We start from the raw sequence: 19,243 nt of genomic DNA, 5'->3' as shown, positions 1-19,243 counted from the left end.
CCTCTTATTATATATGTATTTATATTATATGATATATATATATAACTTTAAGCAACTTGAAAATATAAACGGTTACTTAAAAGTAACCAATATTTCTTTATATCTCTAACATTCCTAATTCTTTGGCCATAAATATTTTTGGTTAAAACAAGTTTCTTTGCAAAGGAAAAGCAAATGCTTCCTAAAATGTGTTGGTTTTATTTATAAGATTAAATAAATTTTATATGGATATATAAAATAGCAAACGGTTGTAAATGCCTACACATAATTATGGAAGGTAAAAATATGTTAACGCCTTAACAAAATGGGGTCTTATATTTGTTTTTCCAACACAAATATTATATTTGGGCAAAGATGATCGAACAAAAGGACAATGACTTGGTAGCCATTGAAACAGTTCCAAAGGACGATACAGATGGAGCGATGCAATTGAGCGATATCTTTTATACTAGTAAAAAGAAGGATCATGTGTTTAAAGTAAAGTTGAATTCAAGAGGCTTTATTCTACAACGTGAAACTGTGAATGGAAGCAAGGAACAATTAATTAACATAAGTGATATTGTGGGAGGGCGGTGTGGTTTACAGAAATCAAAACGCTCTTCAAAGTGCTCTTGCAGTTCTTTATCTTCTACTCAGCCTATAACAAGCAGTACTGAAGTAAATTTGTCAGCAGAAGGCGATGTCAGCGCTTTTTTGTATGTATTTGCTTATATTTTGAAGAAAAACATACGAAGTACACTTCGTCGGGCGCGCACTGTACTTACTTTAAGATTCAGATCTTTTGATACTTTTGAAGAAAATATACGAGAAGCAGATCGTTGGTATAAGGCCTTAAAGTTTCATAAAAAACAATCAATTCAAAATACAGTATTATTGAGCGAAAATGGAAGACTGCTCTTTTTACTTAATCCCAAATCAGGATCGGGTAAGGCACGAGAGCATTTTAATCGGTACGTTGTGCCAATCTTAAATGAAGCTGAGATACCATACGATTTGTACATAACGAAAAACTCTAAATATGCTGTCGACTTTGTACGTATGCGTAACATTTCACAATGGTGTGGAATAGTCGCCGTCGGAGGTGATGGGCTTTTACATGAAATAATCAATGGTCTTTTACAAAGATCTGACTGGAATAGTTTGTTCCAACATATCTCAATAGGAGTTATACCATGTGGATCCGGTAATGGGCTTGCTAGGTCTATTGCTAATAGATATAAGTAAGTATATACAACTCAAGTCAATTTGTTAGTTTCAATTGAAATTGTTTCAGAGAACCATATGAACCAAAACCAATATTAAGTGCAGCCTTAACGGTTATTAGTGGGAAAACCAGTCCAATGGATATAGTACAAATAGAACTAAAAAACAAAGTAATAGTAAAGATAAAAATAAAAACAATTATATAAAACATTTTTATATGTTATAGATTATGTACTCATTTCTATCTGTCGGTTGGGGACTCATATCTGATATAGATATAGAAAGTGAACGTCTACGATCTTTAGGATATCAGCGGTTTACAATATGGACCTTACATAGGCTTGTAAGACTACGAACATATCGCGGCAAAGTCGCATATCAAATGAAATATAATAAAAATGATGAACTTTGTTCCATGGAAGAACAAAAAGCAAAACAAAATAATACGAGCTTCAATGCATTTTTAAACAATACAGATTCCAAAAACTTCCAACCTTTTGAATGCAATGGTGATAATGAATTCGATGATGTCATATCATTAGAAACGACCGGTAACCAATCATTCCGCTCGAGATGTGGAAGTTGGTTATCGGCGGGTTCAAGAAAGAGTACCTACTATTCCATTTCTGAGAGTATTTACCGAAGTGTAGCCAGCGATAGTGATTATGAACAAAATAAAATGAATCCAATAAGTGGATCAGAGCAATATTATGGTCCAACTATATCTGGTCCTCATTTAAATGATCCCATTCCAGATAATTGGGAAGTGGAAGAAGGCGAGTTCATTATGGTGCATGCCGTTTATCAATCACATCTTAGCAGTGATTGCTACTTTTCACCTTACAGCAAATTGAATGATGGCACGATATATTTAGTTATTATTCGAAATGGAATAAGTCGATCTCAACTTTTAAATTTTTTAATGAATATGAGTTCTGGAACTCATTTACCAGTTAAAAATAATGAATTCATACATGTTGTGGCAGTTACTGCATTTCGTTTAGAGCCGTCTGGTGGCATTATTACCGTGGATGGAGAATTAGTAGAACTTGGTTCATTGCAGGGTCAAATAATCCCTGGATTGTCAAAAATTATGGTACCAAAATAATATGATTTTTGTCTAGCATTTGCAAATTAATGCATTTCCAGTTAATTTTATACCGAGTGAAAGTTGGGTGGTAGCAATTTCGTCAAGTTCAAAACAACTACAACTTAATATTTTTACAAATTTGAATTTAAAATGGTTTAGTCTTTTTGGCTTAAAGTAAAATACTCATATATTTCTCCATTTATTTGTGATTTATTTACTATAATTCATGTATATATATTAAAATGTAAGTCTTTTATTATATCAATTATTTATAGGGATTCGAATTTAATAAGAAGATTGTTAATTTCTTTAAAAATACAATTGAAAAGTTAAGAAATATTGATTATTAGTAAATAAAACCGTAAATATATAATCATTATAAATAGATAATAAAGAATAAGGAATATTTAAGCTAACATGTATAATAGCATTAAATGTTAGTAACACGGTAATTTTCTGTACAACTTCATTTAAACAAAAAGGAACATTTCGAAGTTAAGTTTTTTTAAATGCAAAATTATGTCGTGTTGTTTGTTTAATAAAATTGATTAACTTCTTTAAATTAATAAATATGATGTTTACTTTTAACTAATTTAGACAATTATTACGAATCGATTTCAATTTGGCGCATATACACATTTGGATAAAAATAGTTTGTATTATTTAAATATCATACTTTGACATATGTATACTGTTTGATGATACCTATTAATAATTTTATTAAGGATAAAATATACAAATTTGTGTATTTATATTAACAAAAAAAAAAAATATATATATTTATAAAATCATAAATTATTCTCCCGACAAAACGAAACCAAGACTAGAGCAAGATAGCCCTTAATATATTTCAATTTCAAGGTTTAAATTAAATACTAAATAATATTTAAAAACATAATTTACAATCCAGATTCAAATGGAAAATGGGATGCTTTAATTACACCTCGGTTGATCGACCGTTTTCATCCGAGCGAGACAATTTACGTTCCCGCCCTGGTATTCGACCAGTAACTAATGTTTGCCCAGATGTATGAGACTGATTCTGCAACTGTGTATGTTGTTGCTGCAACAGTTGTTGCTGCTGCTGTAATTGCTGTTGAACCATTAATTGCTGTTGCATTAGGACTGAATGAGGTTGATGCAAGTTAGGATGACTGTAACCTTGTACACTTCCACCTGTGGCACATGCTCCACCTGGATTTGGCATTGTAGCATTTGGAAGATTGAATCTGATTTTTGCAGCTGCAGCATTAGCAGCAGCTGCAATAACTGCAGCATTTTCTCGTGAAGCACTACTTGTCGTAGTTGACTGAAAAGATATTGACATGCCGCTATCAAGTGAACCTACGCTGCCTCTTCTCTGTGGTTTGTCATTTCCAACTGAAAATAGAATTTATTATAAAATTTAAACTTTATAAAGATAATAAGTACACTTACATTGTTCATGCATATCTAACAAACTGTTACTAAGCGCACTACGCTTAAGTTGTTGTGAAGAATCTGAAGCGCAAGGTATTTGATCTCCTGCTTGAACATTTTGAAATGGGCATGGGCAAACTTCTACATCTGCTACGCCACTATCGCGGTTCTCTGAATTTCCTGTAGCACGATTACGAGCGGATTTCTGCCGTTCCAACTCAGCTTCAATTCGCAATGTCTCCATTTCATCCATTTCACTTATAGACTCTTTAAGATCTTCTGCAAATTTGCAACGATCATGCTCATTCCGAGCATTGAATGTTATTAATATTTTTCCATCCACTTTCTGTGATAGTTGGATACAGAATGGATAATTAGATAAATCAAGCATTGATACAACCATTCCGCAGAGCGGAAAACTGTTACGAAATGTATATGTGACCGATGATTTTTTCTTACTAAATATTTTTGTAATCACTAATAGATCGTTAAATAGAAAAACTTCACGTTGATGAACGCCTGGTCTCTCCTTTTTGTTGACATCAGGTATTTCGTACAAGCGACAATAACAAACCAAACGACGGTGTGGTAAAGCTAAATTCGGCTTTTTACCCACTATAGTGGCTTGAACTTTCATAACCTGTGTGACGTGATCGCTGCCAGGCTTAAATTCATTGGCTTTAACACGTTCATAAATTCCAGAGAGCATATCCTTATCGATATCGTGACAATCATCAATGCCACGCAAATTTTTAATAAAGTCTTCAACACGCATTCGTCGTTCTGGTTTTAAATTTGGGGTATGCAAGTCAGTATTTAACATAATAATTGCAAATGCCAATACAAAGATCTGTTAAAAAAATTTTATTTTAGTGGTCTAATTATTATGATAATGATAATAGCATACGACTTTTAAAATTTTAAAATTATTATTTATAACTTAAACTAATGTGTAGATTTTTTGTGCTTACCGTATCAGATGATCTCAAACGACCAACAATATCCTGATTGCATTGACAATACCGTTGACTATATACTTCCATAAGACGCTCTATTTTTTGAGCTTCACCAGGCATACGAAAATATGCTTGAAATTTACGTAATGCCACATCAACTTGCATTCCTGAAAGGTCTAACTCCATTGCAAAACAATTCAAAACGGCCATGTTAAATTGATTTTGTAAATTGCCTAAATATTCACCAATCATTTGACGAGAAAGCCCTTTACGAGAAATTAAAAATCTTGCTACACCTTGAGGTGTGTTTTCTAAAAATCCTCTTCGAATCAGGTAAGTTATTCCTTTTTCAGGCTTCTTATTAAACAGATTTAAGCCAACCCGGTATTGTCGTTTCCTTATTGTCTCTGAGACTTTATAGTTTTGGGTTGTTGCAGGGGTACCGAGCTGATGATCCTGTTGTTCGTGTTGTTCATATTGTGCAGCGCTTGTATGAGATGAAATTGCATGATCATCCGTAGTCGCATTTACGCTACCTCCTGAGGCCACTGTTAAAACTGAAGCATTGTGGACTTGTGCATATGATACGTCCGTTATATGGCCAAATTGTTGCGAACTATTTATCATTGCTCCTCGTTTCCAAACATGAGGTGAGTTAGACCGATCTGAGCCAAGGTCACTGTTTGCAATTCGCTCAGCAGATGTGACACTTGAATCACTTCCCGAACTTTGAACTGAAGTAAGACTTCCATTCTCAGCCGTTTTACAAAGGCCATTTGAACGAATTAGAGATGGTGGAGGAGGTGTTTGACGCATAACTAATAATTGCTGGTGTTGCTGTTGTTGTGCTGCTAAGTGCTGAGCTTGCTGTTGTTGTGCTGTAATTGATGAAGTTCGTTTTGGAACTTCAGGAGGTATTTTTTTTCGTTCTGAAGACGTAAGTGATCCTTTAGGACGCATATATATTTGCGCTGCAGAATAATATGGAGTATGTGGTGAGGCACTCACCCAAGAAATGTTCAGAGATGAATCCATCTGAGAGCTATTCGCAGAGCTTGCGAAACTTGTATCATGAGTTAAACCCTGATAACCTGTATAATAAGGAGTTGTTTGTGCTCCTGATATATGATGCCCACTATAAAAATGGGGCTCGGCAGCATGTAAAAGGTTAACATGAGGGTGAGTCCCACCTGAACTCAATACCGTTGAGGGTCCTGAGGAAGCACTGGCCACTGAAACTGATGACGCACCTAAACATAATAATAATAAATTATTAAAAAAAATAAGATAGCTTTAAATATTTCATGTTTACCTGATTGACTACGTGGTATTGGGCTACTATCTATTTGACGTCGTTCGCGCATAGATAATGAACGTGTTGGAGGTGCACGAGCTAAAGGTGTATTCGAAGCCAAACCTATTGGCGGACCAGCCATTATGGTAACGCGTGGTTGTGATTGTTGCTGTTGCTGCTGTATCTGTTGTAGTTGACTTTGTGATGTTTGGGATACATCTAACTGAGATTCTGTGGCACTTCCGTATGCTGAAGATAAAGATGAATTTGAGGTTGGTCCGTCATCACCAGTAGCTATTATCATGCGACGACTTAAACGTTTTTCCGCTTTGGCCATTGCAGTAATCGAGGCGAATTTCTTCACCATCATATAATGTCTAAACGCTCGCTGAATTGTAATTGCTGCGTTTCGAGCACGTATACCACCGTATTTACGTTCTAACAACTCAATTTGTTTCTCCAGTAAATCTTGAGAGAGTTCATACCTACAAATATTTTAATTATATGAAATCCATTTATTGAACACAACAGCTGTTTGCTTAATAGTCTTAAATTTTTGTTTACTTAATTTTCGTAAGAATCACTGCACAGAATGCAGGAGATCTTTTCTTAAATTTTAATAAGGAGGTTCTTTTAGCAATTCTCTGCTCAAAATAAGTGAATAAATTTTGCAAAAATTGTTATTTTTACCAACGTAAGCAGAATTTCCCTGATAAGATAGCGCTATCATTAAGCGTTGTAAGTTAACATTTCTTTGATAAATAATCAAATAAAAACATGATAGGCAATTTTTATGACTTTAACAGGGTAGGTAGGTTAGATTAATAGGATTTAATATTATAAGTGAAATGCTGATTCCAAAAAATTCTAGTTTTTGCTTTTATATATTTCGCATTATTATGAATGAAGGATAGATTAGGATTGTCAAAATGGTTGCTGTACAAAGTCAAGAAAATGTCACAAACTAAAACTATATAAGCCAAGTATTCCTCAAAAGCATAATGGTTAGAATTGATCTTGCTATGTTATATACGTCTGTCTTTTCGAGTATTTGTGAATCGATAGTTTAGTTTAATTATTAACTAGTCAAATGGAGTGGCCAATTCGGCACTGCTAACGCTATAGGCCAAATTGCTACGGTATCTGCAATTTGCTATTGAAACACAAGTTATTTTCACAATATAATATATTGTCAAGAATTCAAATTAATTGAGTAGCTATAGTGATTTCGAATACATTATTCTACCAGGTGATGTGTTGGCTTAATAGGAATTTGACATGAAAATATAAAGTTTAGAAAATCAAGTTACTTAATAGAGTTCTTAATTTTGGTGTTATTGAAAATTTATGGACTATCCGCCGCTACTGCGGAAATTTATGGACTATCCTTAAGGAACGAAGGAGATACGTAAATCATTTAATAATTTATGTCATATCATATGACATCTACAGAGCTGTAGATGTCTACCTACCAGTTCATACCAGTTTTAATTGAAAATTTTATGAAATTGTAAATTTTGACAATTTTATGTAGAGATTACAAAAAAAGTAGCCAACAGAATATATTGTATATATATATAATCCTCAATATATATCTTGAGGATTAAGATGATTTGTTGACAATTAAGTCATCATTGAATATATTATAATACAACAAACATAACGTTATTTTATTAAATAACAAAATTTAATTTAAATACATCAAAAATACAAGAATTTTTATAATATAACTTCTGATTAGTGGAATATCCATTGGACTTTCACTTTTTGTAACAAATTGCAATCTGAACCATCCTTTTGTGATCAAAACTATCATTTCATTTAATATTGTAGGTGTGGGGTATAGAATATCAATTTCTAAATACATTGATAAATCAAACTGATGAACAAACTAGGAGAACTAAATGGATATATACTTGTACTTTTTTGAATATCGGATGCCTGTTTTTTTGACATAATAACTTTTTGTAAACTTAATACGAAGCTTATAAAACAAAAGAACTGTGACATATATATTAAAAATTTTAAAATAATTTAATTGTTGTAACTAAAATAGAAATAATTTTAATCTTCTCATATTATGTTTTTAAATAAATATATAAACAGTTTATGTGTTTTTAATATATGTATATATCATATGTATAATATTTAGTTTAAATTTATAAATCTTAAGCAAAATAAAGTTTATTTTACTTACGCCGTTTGTGCTCGAGAACGTTTTAAAACATCGCCACCATTTCTTATCGAATTTTTTTTGTGCAAATTTTGTTGGATGGTTTGTGTTTGACCATTACCACCAAATCCCGTGCCAATGCTACTGCCAGCAATAACAACAGCTCCACCATGATGATGATGATGGCCATGTATAAGGTGATGATGATGATGTTGATGCCCATATTGTATAGCTGCAAAAAAAAATTGATCAATATGTTTAATATCAACGTATATGGATGGATATATTTACCAGAAGACATACTGTTTGGTTGGTGAATTAATTGCTGTTGATGGCACGTTGGATATTGCTGGGATTGTTGCTGCGGATACATCATATGTGGTTGCTGACCAACTGGATAGTTGATAGCGGTGGAAGAATTTGATAATGTTGAGGGAGAATAGTGCTGTTGTAAATATACATAACCACCACTTTCCGTTGACAGTGTAGAACCGGAGGAAGTTGAGCCCGTTGGTACCGTAATTCCATATTGAATGGATCCACTTCTCTCAATTGGCTTTTGAGGAAAACTGAAATTATACATAAAAGATGAAATAAGTAAGGTTTATAGTATCTTAAATACAATTATTAATTATTAATTTTAATTATAGATACAAATTTAATTATATAATTCAACAATAATTTTAATGCACACGCAGTAAGGTTCATTATGTTTCAAAGCTCGTTTGATCATTATTCGATCGAACAATTATATAAAAAATTATTATTTATGTGTTTTTTAGTCGTAGAAAAATATAGTTATTGGTATAGGTACGTGTATATAAGATTCTTCATATGAGTAAGTATTACTAAATTCATTTTTATTATCAAATGACTTGTAATAAGCATGTGTCCGAATTATATGGTATGAAACACATGATTGTCTTAACTCGATATTCGACTTACAACAGAAATCACCAATTAAGTCATGAATGTGGCGTCAAATGTTAAACCAAAAGTGATGACATGAGCATCTATCTATCGAAAATATCTTCCTATCTTTTTATCATTGTTGCAAAAGGATATATGAAAATTGCATATATAAGACACGACATTTACTAGAGTAGAAAAAAATGACATAATTGATCGTATACGGATTATCAAGAGATACTGTATATATTATATTTAAAAATATTGTTTAATATCCAATGGATATTTAAATTGTTTATAAGTCATAGTTAATCAATTGTAAGACTTTATAAACATTTTATGGATAAACTGACAAAAATCTCTGCTTCAAATACTTGCTTAAAAAATTACATAGACAATGGTAACGTCTCCGATGTGTCCTTTAGTAGTTATAAATACCTTCACAACTCAATAAACAGTTTATTCACAAAAGTTTAAGTAATATATGTATGTAACATAGTTTACATACTACATACTATACCAATAGGACTAGTGCAAGTAGATATATAATATTTAAATATATAATATGCAGAATAAAAATGTTCTTATTTTTAAAAATTTTTATTATTCACTAAACTTATTTTCGTATTATTCTTTAATATTTTTTTGATATAAAATCATCTTATAATCTTTGTAGAAAAATCAATAATTGGTTTTGATGATCTCCGGATAGTTATATTCCACTTCGCTTTAATAGCTAAGAGCTATCACTCACTCTAATGAAGGCAAATAATACTGGAACGCAATAAGTCCAGATTCTAATAATTATAATTATAAATATAAAACGTTTATTTTAGATAATTAACAATATTTTTATGAAACCGTGTACCTTTCACCAAAAATAAAGCCTGAGATACAAATAATCATTTCAATCTGTTCGATTTCCGTTCTTAAGTTAAAAACTTAAATTAAATATTTTAATCACATTGAATGCACTGGAGTTTTTTTTTTTTTAATTTGAAATCACAAGTAATTTTATTGCCTAAATCGTTACATGCATTATTTCAGCGGTCGATTGTCACGTTAGCATCGCAGCAGACTAAAGTTAACTGAAATGAGCCACTCATTTTCGGCACGGAAATACGGCACACTTCGTTTTATGTAAAGAAACGATGGCGACGAATTGGTAGTAGTCCCACGCACGACGGCCGCAGAACTTCTTTAGTAATGGAACTACCCCTAACAGATGGAAGTACGGCAGCAACTGCATTGCAATACGTTTTTATGTTGAAAAAAATCTGAAATGTTGTTAGGCCTTACAGTCGGTCTTATTGACTTCTTTCTTTGGTAATTCAGCATTCTTATCGTTTATTTGAATATTTGATGCCAAAAACTTATAATAAAACACAACATGATTTACATTTATTATAACCGATTTTATATCACAATGTTTATTTAATATTTATTTAAATATTTAAATATTATTATTTATTATTATTTATATTTTAATGTTTAATTTAAATCTTCATTTGTCTGGCTATTAAATGAGTTTATTATTCAACATTAGAAAAAACTATTAATTATCTCTTTGGCTTATTTTCCGACAATAAAAAAATATTTATATAGAGAATTATATAAAAATAAAAACTAATTTACATTTTTTTATTTTATTTATTTATAGAAACATTTAAAAAAGTGAACTAACAATTACTCTAAATAAAAAAAAATTATGTATTTTTAAAACAAAGTTTTTGAAGATGGGATCAGTGCTAAACCTTCTAGGTATTGGAACTGCTTTCAAACCGTTTTCTATATCGTCATAAAAGATGGCAAGTAATTGCATTGCAGATATATTGTAGTATTCAACAAAAATTTTCATATGATAAGTTTTTTTTAACATTATTCTTTTACTTGAAATTATTTAATTATTGCTCATATTTTTATTTTGTTTATAAAAGTTTTTAGATCCCTGATTTTTATGTTATATGTGCAAATTTTATCATTTTAGAGGAACCAAATGAAGGCCACTTTTGAGTTATCTTGGTAAACTTGAATTTGTTAAATGAACAAACTAACTAAGTAACTAAATTTGAGATATAAGACATCATATTCCACTTGATATTATTAAACAGATTTCTAGCAAGATTTACAATTTTGGGTAAAGTATGCGAGAAATGATGTGATCTACAACCAAAAATCGCTACACATTTTTTGCATACATGAATCCCACATCACCAAAGGATAAGGAAAGCAAGAGAATAACAAAATGCACCTGGCATACTTTTCAAGGCAGGTAATATCTGATCTGGTATATGTGCGAGTATTTCGAAGCTATTGTTTTTGTTTTTATTTTCTTTTTACTAAAACATAAAGAAATCATAATCAACCTTACACTCAGTTAGTGTTATTATTGTAGGATCCTTTTTTTTTGTAAAAGTATCATATGAAAATAAAACATCTGCTGCTTAAGTTCTTTTTTTTGAATTTACTTTAGCTATAATACACGTATGTATGTACGTATAGATGACATACAATAATGCGTACAGTTTACTTAGTGGAGCAGAAATGTATAAAACTACATACATTTAAAGATTACTTATTGAGAAATAGTATTTTTAGAAAAAATATAGAGTTTATAGTTTAGAAATTGCTACTAGAATCCTATTAATATTCAACAAGTGTTCGGAGAGTAGACATTATTACTAATTTCGTGCCGACAAATTGTACGTTTAGTGATTGGGAGCACGTATAATTACTTCAAATAAACTATCATTAATAAATAAATTATTTATTATTTCATATACACTTCTATAGAGATATAAATACAATATATAATTCAATTTGTTAAGTAATTTTCCATTAAAAAATACTTTGTCCTTTTCTATGTCAAATACGTAGTTGTTTCTCTTTGAATGTCGACACAATATTTCGAATAAATTTAATAAAACTATTTTTAACTATTTTTAAATAAATAATTAACCATGTAGATTGTGATTCTTTACTCTCTATTAGGAGTTCCTCTTCATCTTTGATCTTTTACATACTCATTGGTATGGATAGACGGACAGTGCATTCATTTTAATTTTGTACGACCTTTATATTGCATTTCTGATCATTGGGCCCCCATTCTCCATTTTGGGGATGATTTTCATCAGCTCTAATAACACGACTTACTTATCTTAACTTAATTGATTTTGTGATTTCCAATAAATTTAGGTGTTAATACATAATTTCGAATTCAAGGTTCTACAGTTGCGTCCAATTTTTCTTGTCTAAAATTTAAGAATCATTGTTTCGATTGATAATCACCACGTGTTTAACTCTGTGACTACGCATTTAGCTAGACTTAGGATAAATTTTTATATTTAAATCTAAATATATACCTATATATTTTTTTGAAATTTCGTTTGTTAACAACTACTTGTATGTTTTAGTGAAAAAGTGAGTGCATAGATATTATTGATACTAGATATTAAAAGTTGTTAACTTCTTTGAAATTAGAGTTTCCATAGCTAATGTGTGTCTAATTCTTTTAAGACAGTTTATTTACTTGATGTACGCACTTACTTCCCATTATTTCTATGCTATACAATGTAATATAGTATTATAGAAGTAACATTTCGTGCTGATACTAGATATATCAACTCAAAAATTTAGAAAAATTCGTACAGATCTTTCATGATAATAGACTAATAATATTTTAGCCAAGACAACATTTCTACATATCATCCTATACAACTACTTATAGGATGATATGCAGTACTACAGAAGTTTACATGCAGTTACTTTCAAAATGCAATATCACGCGAATCTGAAGTGATTTATATATTAAATGGATTATCTATTCTATATAGAATGAGAAAATGTGTCTTAATTTGTAGATAAATCGGATGGTTCTTTTATCAATGTCAACTATAGAAATACAGGTATCATTGTTATTCTCTAACATTTAATTACAAATAAATATAAGTATATGCAAACTTATAATAATGTAAATTGAGAACATCTAAGATCTAAATCTAAATATTTATTCAAGACCATAATTTTACGATTTATACACTTAAAATTAAGTTTAAATACTAATATTGACAAAACTATCTCTGACAATCTGTCGGGTTATTTTTTTCTTAAATGGGTGTTGTTTATTCTAATTTTATTACATTAAAAATAAATAGTTCTGATTTGATTTATTTTTTAATTGAATTCAGTGAAAAACTGATATTTTTCTGATGTCTTTATTATATTGATTTAGTTCTCTTTGCAGTTAGACTTTTTTAAACGGATACTATTTGAAATATATAGCATTTGTGTCTATTACATATATACATAAAATAAACGAACAACTAGTATGTGTTTTTACACAAATATAAATAAATAGAAAATATTGCTTATACGAGGGCTGCCTTTTAAGTTTTGTGTCTAACAATCAGTAAAAACAGTTTTATTTTTTTTAAGTATTCTGTATGATGATAAATCCATTTTTGCATTCGATTGAACCAATTTTCGAAACAGTTGGTATCTATAAGTTTTCAATCCAATTCTCAATTCTCCCAAGACTTCAGAATTGACGGTTCTACGTTGTTCAAGGGGTACAGTTGCGACATGACTGGGTTTTCTGAGACCTAAATAGTGAATTGCTAGTTTGTTTCGAGCTCATAAATGTAGATCCATGATTTGTCACCTTGTGTTTGGTCGTAGACGTGTTTTGAGCTATCTCATTGGTATTTTTTTTAGCATTTCCTTATACCAATCAACACATGCCTCCTGACAGCTATCTTTCTTTCTTTCTGACAGCTAGATGTATGTGTAAAATTGAATGTATACTGGTTCCACTCATGTCCAATAACGCCTTAATCTCCTGGTATGTAACATGCCGATCCAAATCAGTCGAATTAAGTTGATCAATGCAGCATTCTTTTGTGGTTAATCCGCGTCGAATATCGTAAAATATCATCACAGGCAAATGTTTAGTATTTAATTACATTTTTTCACAAAGACACAATTTAGAATCGTATATATGCTTCGATTGTTAATATGCTCAGATACCTTCTTTTAGATACACGCACACAAATCTTTATTTAAACTATTTAACTAATTTAAGCTCTTATTAAGATTTTAATGTGAAAGAGGGAAAGTATTCGTATATAAAAGTTAATTTATTCTTTGTCCTGTTTTTTATGAAAGTTCGATACATTTTTTTTTAATGGATATTTAAAAGTACCTAAAAGTATGCAAAGTCCTGGGAACTTTCGCATTTATTTTTTCATATTGCATAGTTAAATTTTATTTCTTTATATAAAGACAAATATTTTATACTGCCAAGAAGTTACTTGTGTGTTTTATTTATATATATAAAAAAAATTGCATTTTGTATTTGAAAAGAATTACAAAACACGTAATTATGACACGTTACGTTACGTTTGCTTACCTTACGGTTGTCACATGATGAGACGTATGGGTTCGAGTTTCTTTGTGTCTCGTCGAGTAACTTACAACAGTAACATGTCGTGTAGCTGTTCGAACCACCCTTCGCACTCGGCTTCGTCCATCGCCAACAACAACTACTATTGGTGGTGGTTTTTCGGTATCATATTGTAAAAAGGACTCTGTGTTGGATTTATCATACAATTCGGTCTCTGACATAATCCAAAAGTTTAGTTAGATATGTGGCTTCCTTATATTAAAGTATGTTTGTTTAACTCGTCTAATTTTTTGAATTTTTAAGCACTTCAATATTTTAGTATGTTTCTTTGGTTTAGTTTTAATATTGTTCGATTTCATTTCGAAAGTTTTCGATTTTTCATTTTCAGTTACTATACATATTACTAGTATAGATATTAATGTATAGTACGTTTCTTAATTGTGAAGATTTGATCTTTTTCAAGAACTGTTCATAGTTCGTTTATTGCACATTTTTTAATTTTTTAGAAAATTTCATGTATTCTAAAATATATTGAAATAAATTGATAACACTGGCATTATATTTTCAATTGCATACATTTAATGTTTTCATAAATTTTTGCTGCCTATAGCTATGCGTATTATAAAAGTGTTTTTGGGATGTAAGGGGCAAAAGCGTGTACCCCAATGGAGGAGTGATACGAATATATAGCCTAGCCTTCTTAATTGTCAACATCACCTACCTGTGGCGGAAAAATTTTAACGCTACACAACCCTCTATGCAGGCCAAGGTTCACACTGGACTGTAGTGCCAAATAAGAAGAAGATTAAAAAAGTGTTGTTCACTGTCACAAGTGATTACAATATACATAATCATTAAGATCTAAATATTAAAATTCATTAGAAAAGAAGAATTTTATATTTTATATATACGCAAAGATTCTAGATGAAGTCTGGAACTCTCCCTGCCTTAAGGTCTTTGACAAGATGAATAGAAAATTAGCTTTCTCCAGGGAATTCGAAGTGGTCATTAGTGACCAATCCACCTGGAGAAACAATGAAATTAACTTAAATCAGGGCTCACAATTATGACATACTGATGGGTCCAAAATGGAAGATGGCAGTACGGGAGCAGGAGTTATAGGACCGAAATTCCGCAAAGCAATCGCAATGGGAAAAACTACTTCCATTTTTCAGGCAGAGGTCCATGCCTTAGAGCTATGTGTAAGAGAATGCATACGAAGGGGCACCCGGGGTACCAAAATATGTATCCTTTCAGACAGCCAAGCAACTCTAAAATCTTTAGTAAAATCCTTATTCCAATCAAAGTTGGTCTGGGAATGCTTTCAACTTCTCAACACCCTAGCATGAGGGCAATGAAATAGCAAACTCCCTAGCAAAGAAGGGTGTATGTACTCCTTTCATTGGTCCAGAGGGTCCAGAAACAACATTTACTTGAACACTGGAGAGCCCAAACAGGCATGCGACAGTCAAAAAGATTCATTGATCCTGATCACATCAAAGTTGATGCTATCCTTGGCCTTAGCAGAAACGATATTAAAATCTACACTAAACTTCTTACAGGACACTGTAGACTTAATTACCACAGGAAGATTATAGGTGTGGTAGAAAGTGACTCCTTCGACTCTGTCATGAGAAGAAGGAAACATCAGAACATGTTCTATGCAACTGCCCAGCGGTGGGCCCACAGCAATTACAAGATTTATAAATAGTCTAAAATTGTCCTAGTTTGGCTTTTAGGCGTACAATAGATCTTTTAGGTCGGGGTGCTTTAATAGTCTATTACTTAAATAAATAGGAGATTAAAATCAAAGACATTCTATATTTTTTTAATTTCAGACGACTATATATTTTTAAACTTTTTTGATTAGCATAATGAAGACATATAATAACAATACATATATATTATATATGGTATATAGTAAAATAAGTGAAAATTGGAGAAGAAAAATTTCACAAAAACTTAGTGCTGTTTTTGAGTAAAAATGCCACTTAACAATTTTTAAAACACACAAGACAAAATGAACAAACGTCCAGTTATGCTTGAAAATTTTTAACCGACACCACAATTTCCCAGCTAAAATGGTAACAGTCACCGATTAAAAAAAAACAATTAGTTGTGCTTACTGAAGTTAATTTTAATTAATTTAAAACCATTCAGATTTAAAAGCCTAAAACTAAACCCTTGGGTTTATAGTAAACGCCCGGATACCTAAGAAAGCGCGCCTTCAGCGTGAACTTAATGAGTATAGTACTAACTACCTTCATTGAAATAAGAATATCACTCGAATCCTAAAAGGACACACCTTGTTAGAATAAAAAAGCCAATAACTAGCTTAATAAATCTGAAGCCCATAGTTTTTATTTTAATTATTTGCTAATCTGACTTGCTTGGTCAGCTGTGGTTAGTTTTGACTTCTCTGCATAGTCCCTTTTCAGTTTGGTACATTTAAACCAACAATTCTACAGCTTGAATTAATTTTAATTTAGTTATTATTTTTACATTAAGTTTAATCTAAACTAGAGGCTAGAAAAATCCAAGACTTCAATGTCGTATTTTTCATAATTAAATTTGAAAAGTACATACTGGGTTGCGAACGATTGGAATGCTATAATGTTAGTCAATGTTTCAGTCTGAGATCTATAAGTTGCATTATTCGTAGTATTTGTTTTGAATTGTTGTTGTTTTAGTTTAATAACATATACCGTATTTGTACTAATAATGTTGTTTATTTGCCCTGAAAGCAGGTAGTTGAAGCTAGAGTGACAATTCCCTTGTTGACGATACCGAAAAAAAAAATAAATTCAATTTTATAAAATATACTAGGCGCTTGAATATATATAAACATCTTCAAAATCGAAATAAAAAATCTGAATTATTTCTATTTATTTTGAACATTATTAGCATTTTTTTATATTAATTATGTAGACACGTTGGGTGATTTTCCAGCTTAAACTGGAATTATTAAGTTTATAACTGATTCATATTGATGCAATAAAAGTATTTCGATTGTGATAAAATGAAGTTATAAAAGCTTAACGAATTTGTTCTTTGAAAATGTGGAATAAAGTTGCTTTTTGTTTAAAAATGCTAACAAAAAGTTATATTTGAAGTACATTTCTCGCTTAAGTTTTACAAGAAATTTTATTTTGTCTATTAAAACGATGTTTCAGAGAAAAAGATAAAATTTATTGAATTTCGAAAATGAAATGGTTGAATTAACTATTATTAACAATGTAAGTTGTTCATGAATATAAGGATGATAAGTTCCAAGTAGATTTTTTTTCATCTTATAAAATAATAGGTGCCTTTGGCACCGTTTTTTGTATGGTAAAAAACAGCAAGGTGCTGGCCTATAGGCGCTAAGCGAAACATTGGCATCACTGTTGCAATCTGTCAAGTATTATTGGGAACTTTCAAATTTATGAAATTTTTGAATTTTGTTTGGAATTTTGTTTACATATGATTTTTGACATATGATTGCAATATTGGTTGGAATTTCCAATAAGGATTTACAATAGTTTGCTTATTGCGTTGGTAACACTTTTTTCCAGTGTTACAACTTGTTGCTGAGATAGAGAAAGTAGTGTTGTTGTTGTTGTTGAAAGTATGTAGTACATTTAAGCAACTATAGGCCAGCAACTTGCTCTTTTGTGCCACACGTAATAGCTGTCGAAAGCATATAATATTAAGATTAGATTAAATATAATATATGTATTTTACAAAACTAGAATTTTTATTAGAATTACTAATGAGAGTGGGTTCCTATTAGATTAAAAAAAAATTTTTGGCGGTTTTTAGTTTACAAAAAGCAAATATATTCCTTATCTTGCAAGGTTAATGTATTGTTTAGATTGTGCTTTTAAATTCTACTTAACAAAGTTGAAGTAAGTGTAGTATTCCAAAATAATTATATTCTTTCCACTATAAAGTGATGCTTTCAATAAAAGTTTCCGTACTTAATGCTCTTCGAAATTTTAATGTTTTCTTCTGCAATTTTAAAATTTAATATTAAGTTTTTCTGTTTTTATACTATACATTGTTAAAAATGAAACCCATCTGAGCAATATAAGTTGATTGTGCGGTCATAAGTTCTTTCGAGGAAAACTCTTTAATGATTAATATGAAATAGAAGAATCATGTAGTTTGAAAATAAAAATTAACGCTTTCAAATATAAAATAAACTACAAAAATTTGTAATTTTGACATTTATTACTTCAAAGTAAAAAATTTTTTTTGTGCAAACAAACCAAGGTCAAATAATAACAATAATAATAATAACGTTACCCAACCCCGCTCTAACAAACCTTAAGTCCACCTCAGGACACACAGAGAGATATGCTGATCTACGGTCCGTCATCAGTTAGAAAAAAAATAAATGATAATGATTCTAGTATAGTTAAAGTTTAGTGTGGGGCAGGGATAAGCCCGCCAGCCACAATAGAGTAAAAGTGCGAAATAGCACTAACTCAAATCACAACAACAACAACTTGCAAAGTCAGATGAATGATAGTATACGATATCAAAAAAACTAGACATGTATGAATCTATGTAATTCCAATATTAATGTTGGTTTATCAGTTTATCGCGAATGGATTTTATAAAATAATTTATATAAAAACTTTTATTATCCAATCATTAAATCAAAAAATATACTTTTTATTAGAAATTAGATTTAGTTTAATAAAGTATGTTATTGAAGTATAGCACGATTATGAATGGTGAAAGTTATTTGTGTTAAGGAACAAATTAAGATTAATCTAATTTTACAATTGATTCAGGATGTTCCATCAATTTG

The 19,243-nt window shown here is 30.6% G+C and overlaps 2 protein-coding genes across 5 annotated transcripts in view; one reads left to right on the top strand and one right to left on the bottom strand.

The window, feature by feature from the left end:
* The first annotated feature begins 127 nt into the window (after positions 1 to 127).
* On the top strand, positions 128 to 2,634 carry LOC119670022 (sphingosine kinase 2). Of its 2 annotated transcripts, XM_038080108.1 has the most exons (4): positions 142 to 277; positions 355 to 1,220; positions 1,274 to 1,373; positions 1,430 to 2,634. In XM_038080108.1, the coding sequence occupies exons 2-4, from the start codon at positions 355 to 357 to the stop codon at positions 2,309 to 2,311; spliced, it is 1,848 nt and encodes a 615-aa protein (XP_037936036.1). In that variant the 5' UTR covers positions 142 to 277; the 3' UTR covers positions 2,312 to 2,634. The 2 variants fall into 2 exon arrangements, with proteins under 2 accessions (XP_037936035.1, XP_037936036.1); XM_038080107.1 differs by having other exon boundaries at positions 128 to 1,220.
* Positions 2,635 to 3,082: 448 nt separating this feature from the next.
* The window catches only part of LOC119670021 (IQ motif and SEC7 domain-containing protein 1), a 47,791-nt gene continuing 31,630 nt past the window's right edge, over positions 3,083 to 19,243 (bottom strand). The window contains exons 2-8 of one of the 3 annotated variants that reach the window (XM_038080105.1): positions 14,452 to 14,966; positions 8,427 to 8,704; positions 8,160 to 8,367; positions 5,981 to 6,447; positions 4,684 to 5,918; positions 3,731 to 4,562; positions 3,231 to 3,673 (exon numbers count right to left, since the gene is read on the bottom strand). In XM_038080105.1, coding sequence (XP_037936033.1) covers positions 3,231 to 3,673; positions 3,731 to 4,562; positions 4,684 to 5,918; positions 5,981 to 6,447; positions 8,160 to 8,367; positions 8,427 to 8,704; positions 14,452 to 14,666 — 3,678 coding nt within the window. In that variant the 5' untranslated portion in view covers positions 14,667 to 14,966. Of the gene's footprint in view, positions 3,674 to 3,730; positions 4,563 to 4,683; positions 5,919 to 5,980; positions 6,448 to 8,159; positions 8,368 to 8,426; positions 8,705 to 14,451; positions 14,967 to 19,243 lie in introns of all 3 variants that reach the window. The other 2 variants (XM_038080103.1, XM_038080106.1) reach the window with 2 other exon arrangements.

This window comes from Teleopsis dalmanni, chromosome 1, assembly GCF_002237135.1.
Source record: "Teleopsis dalmanni isolate 2A chromosome 1, ASM223713v2, whole genome shotgun sequence".
NCBI classification, from domain to species: Eukaryota; Metazoa; Arthropoda; class Insecta; order Diptera; family Diopsidae; genus Teleopsis; species Teleopsis dalmanni.
Note: the sequence above shows the minus strand (reverse complement) of the source record. Positions and strands in the feature narration are given on the sequence as shown.

Bases quoted from the DNA above. Each gene is read 5' to 3' on its own strand.
- LOC119670022 (XM_038080107.1), top strand. From the start codon at position 355: ATGATCGAACAAAAGGACAATGACTTGGTAGCCATTGAAACAGTTCCA. The intron at 1,221-1,273 runs GTAAGTATATAC...AAATTGTTTCAG, and splicing joins TCTATTGCTAATAGATATAA to AGAACCATATGAACCAAAAC. The intron at 1,374-1,429 runs GTAATAGTAAAG...TATATGTTATAG, and splicing joins AAATAGAACTAAAAAACAAA to ATTATGTACTCATTTCTATC.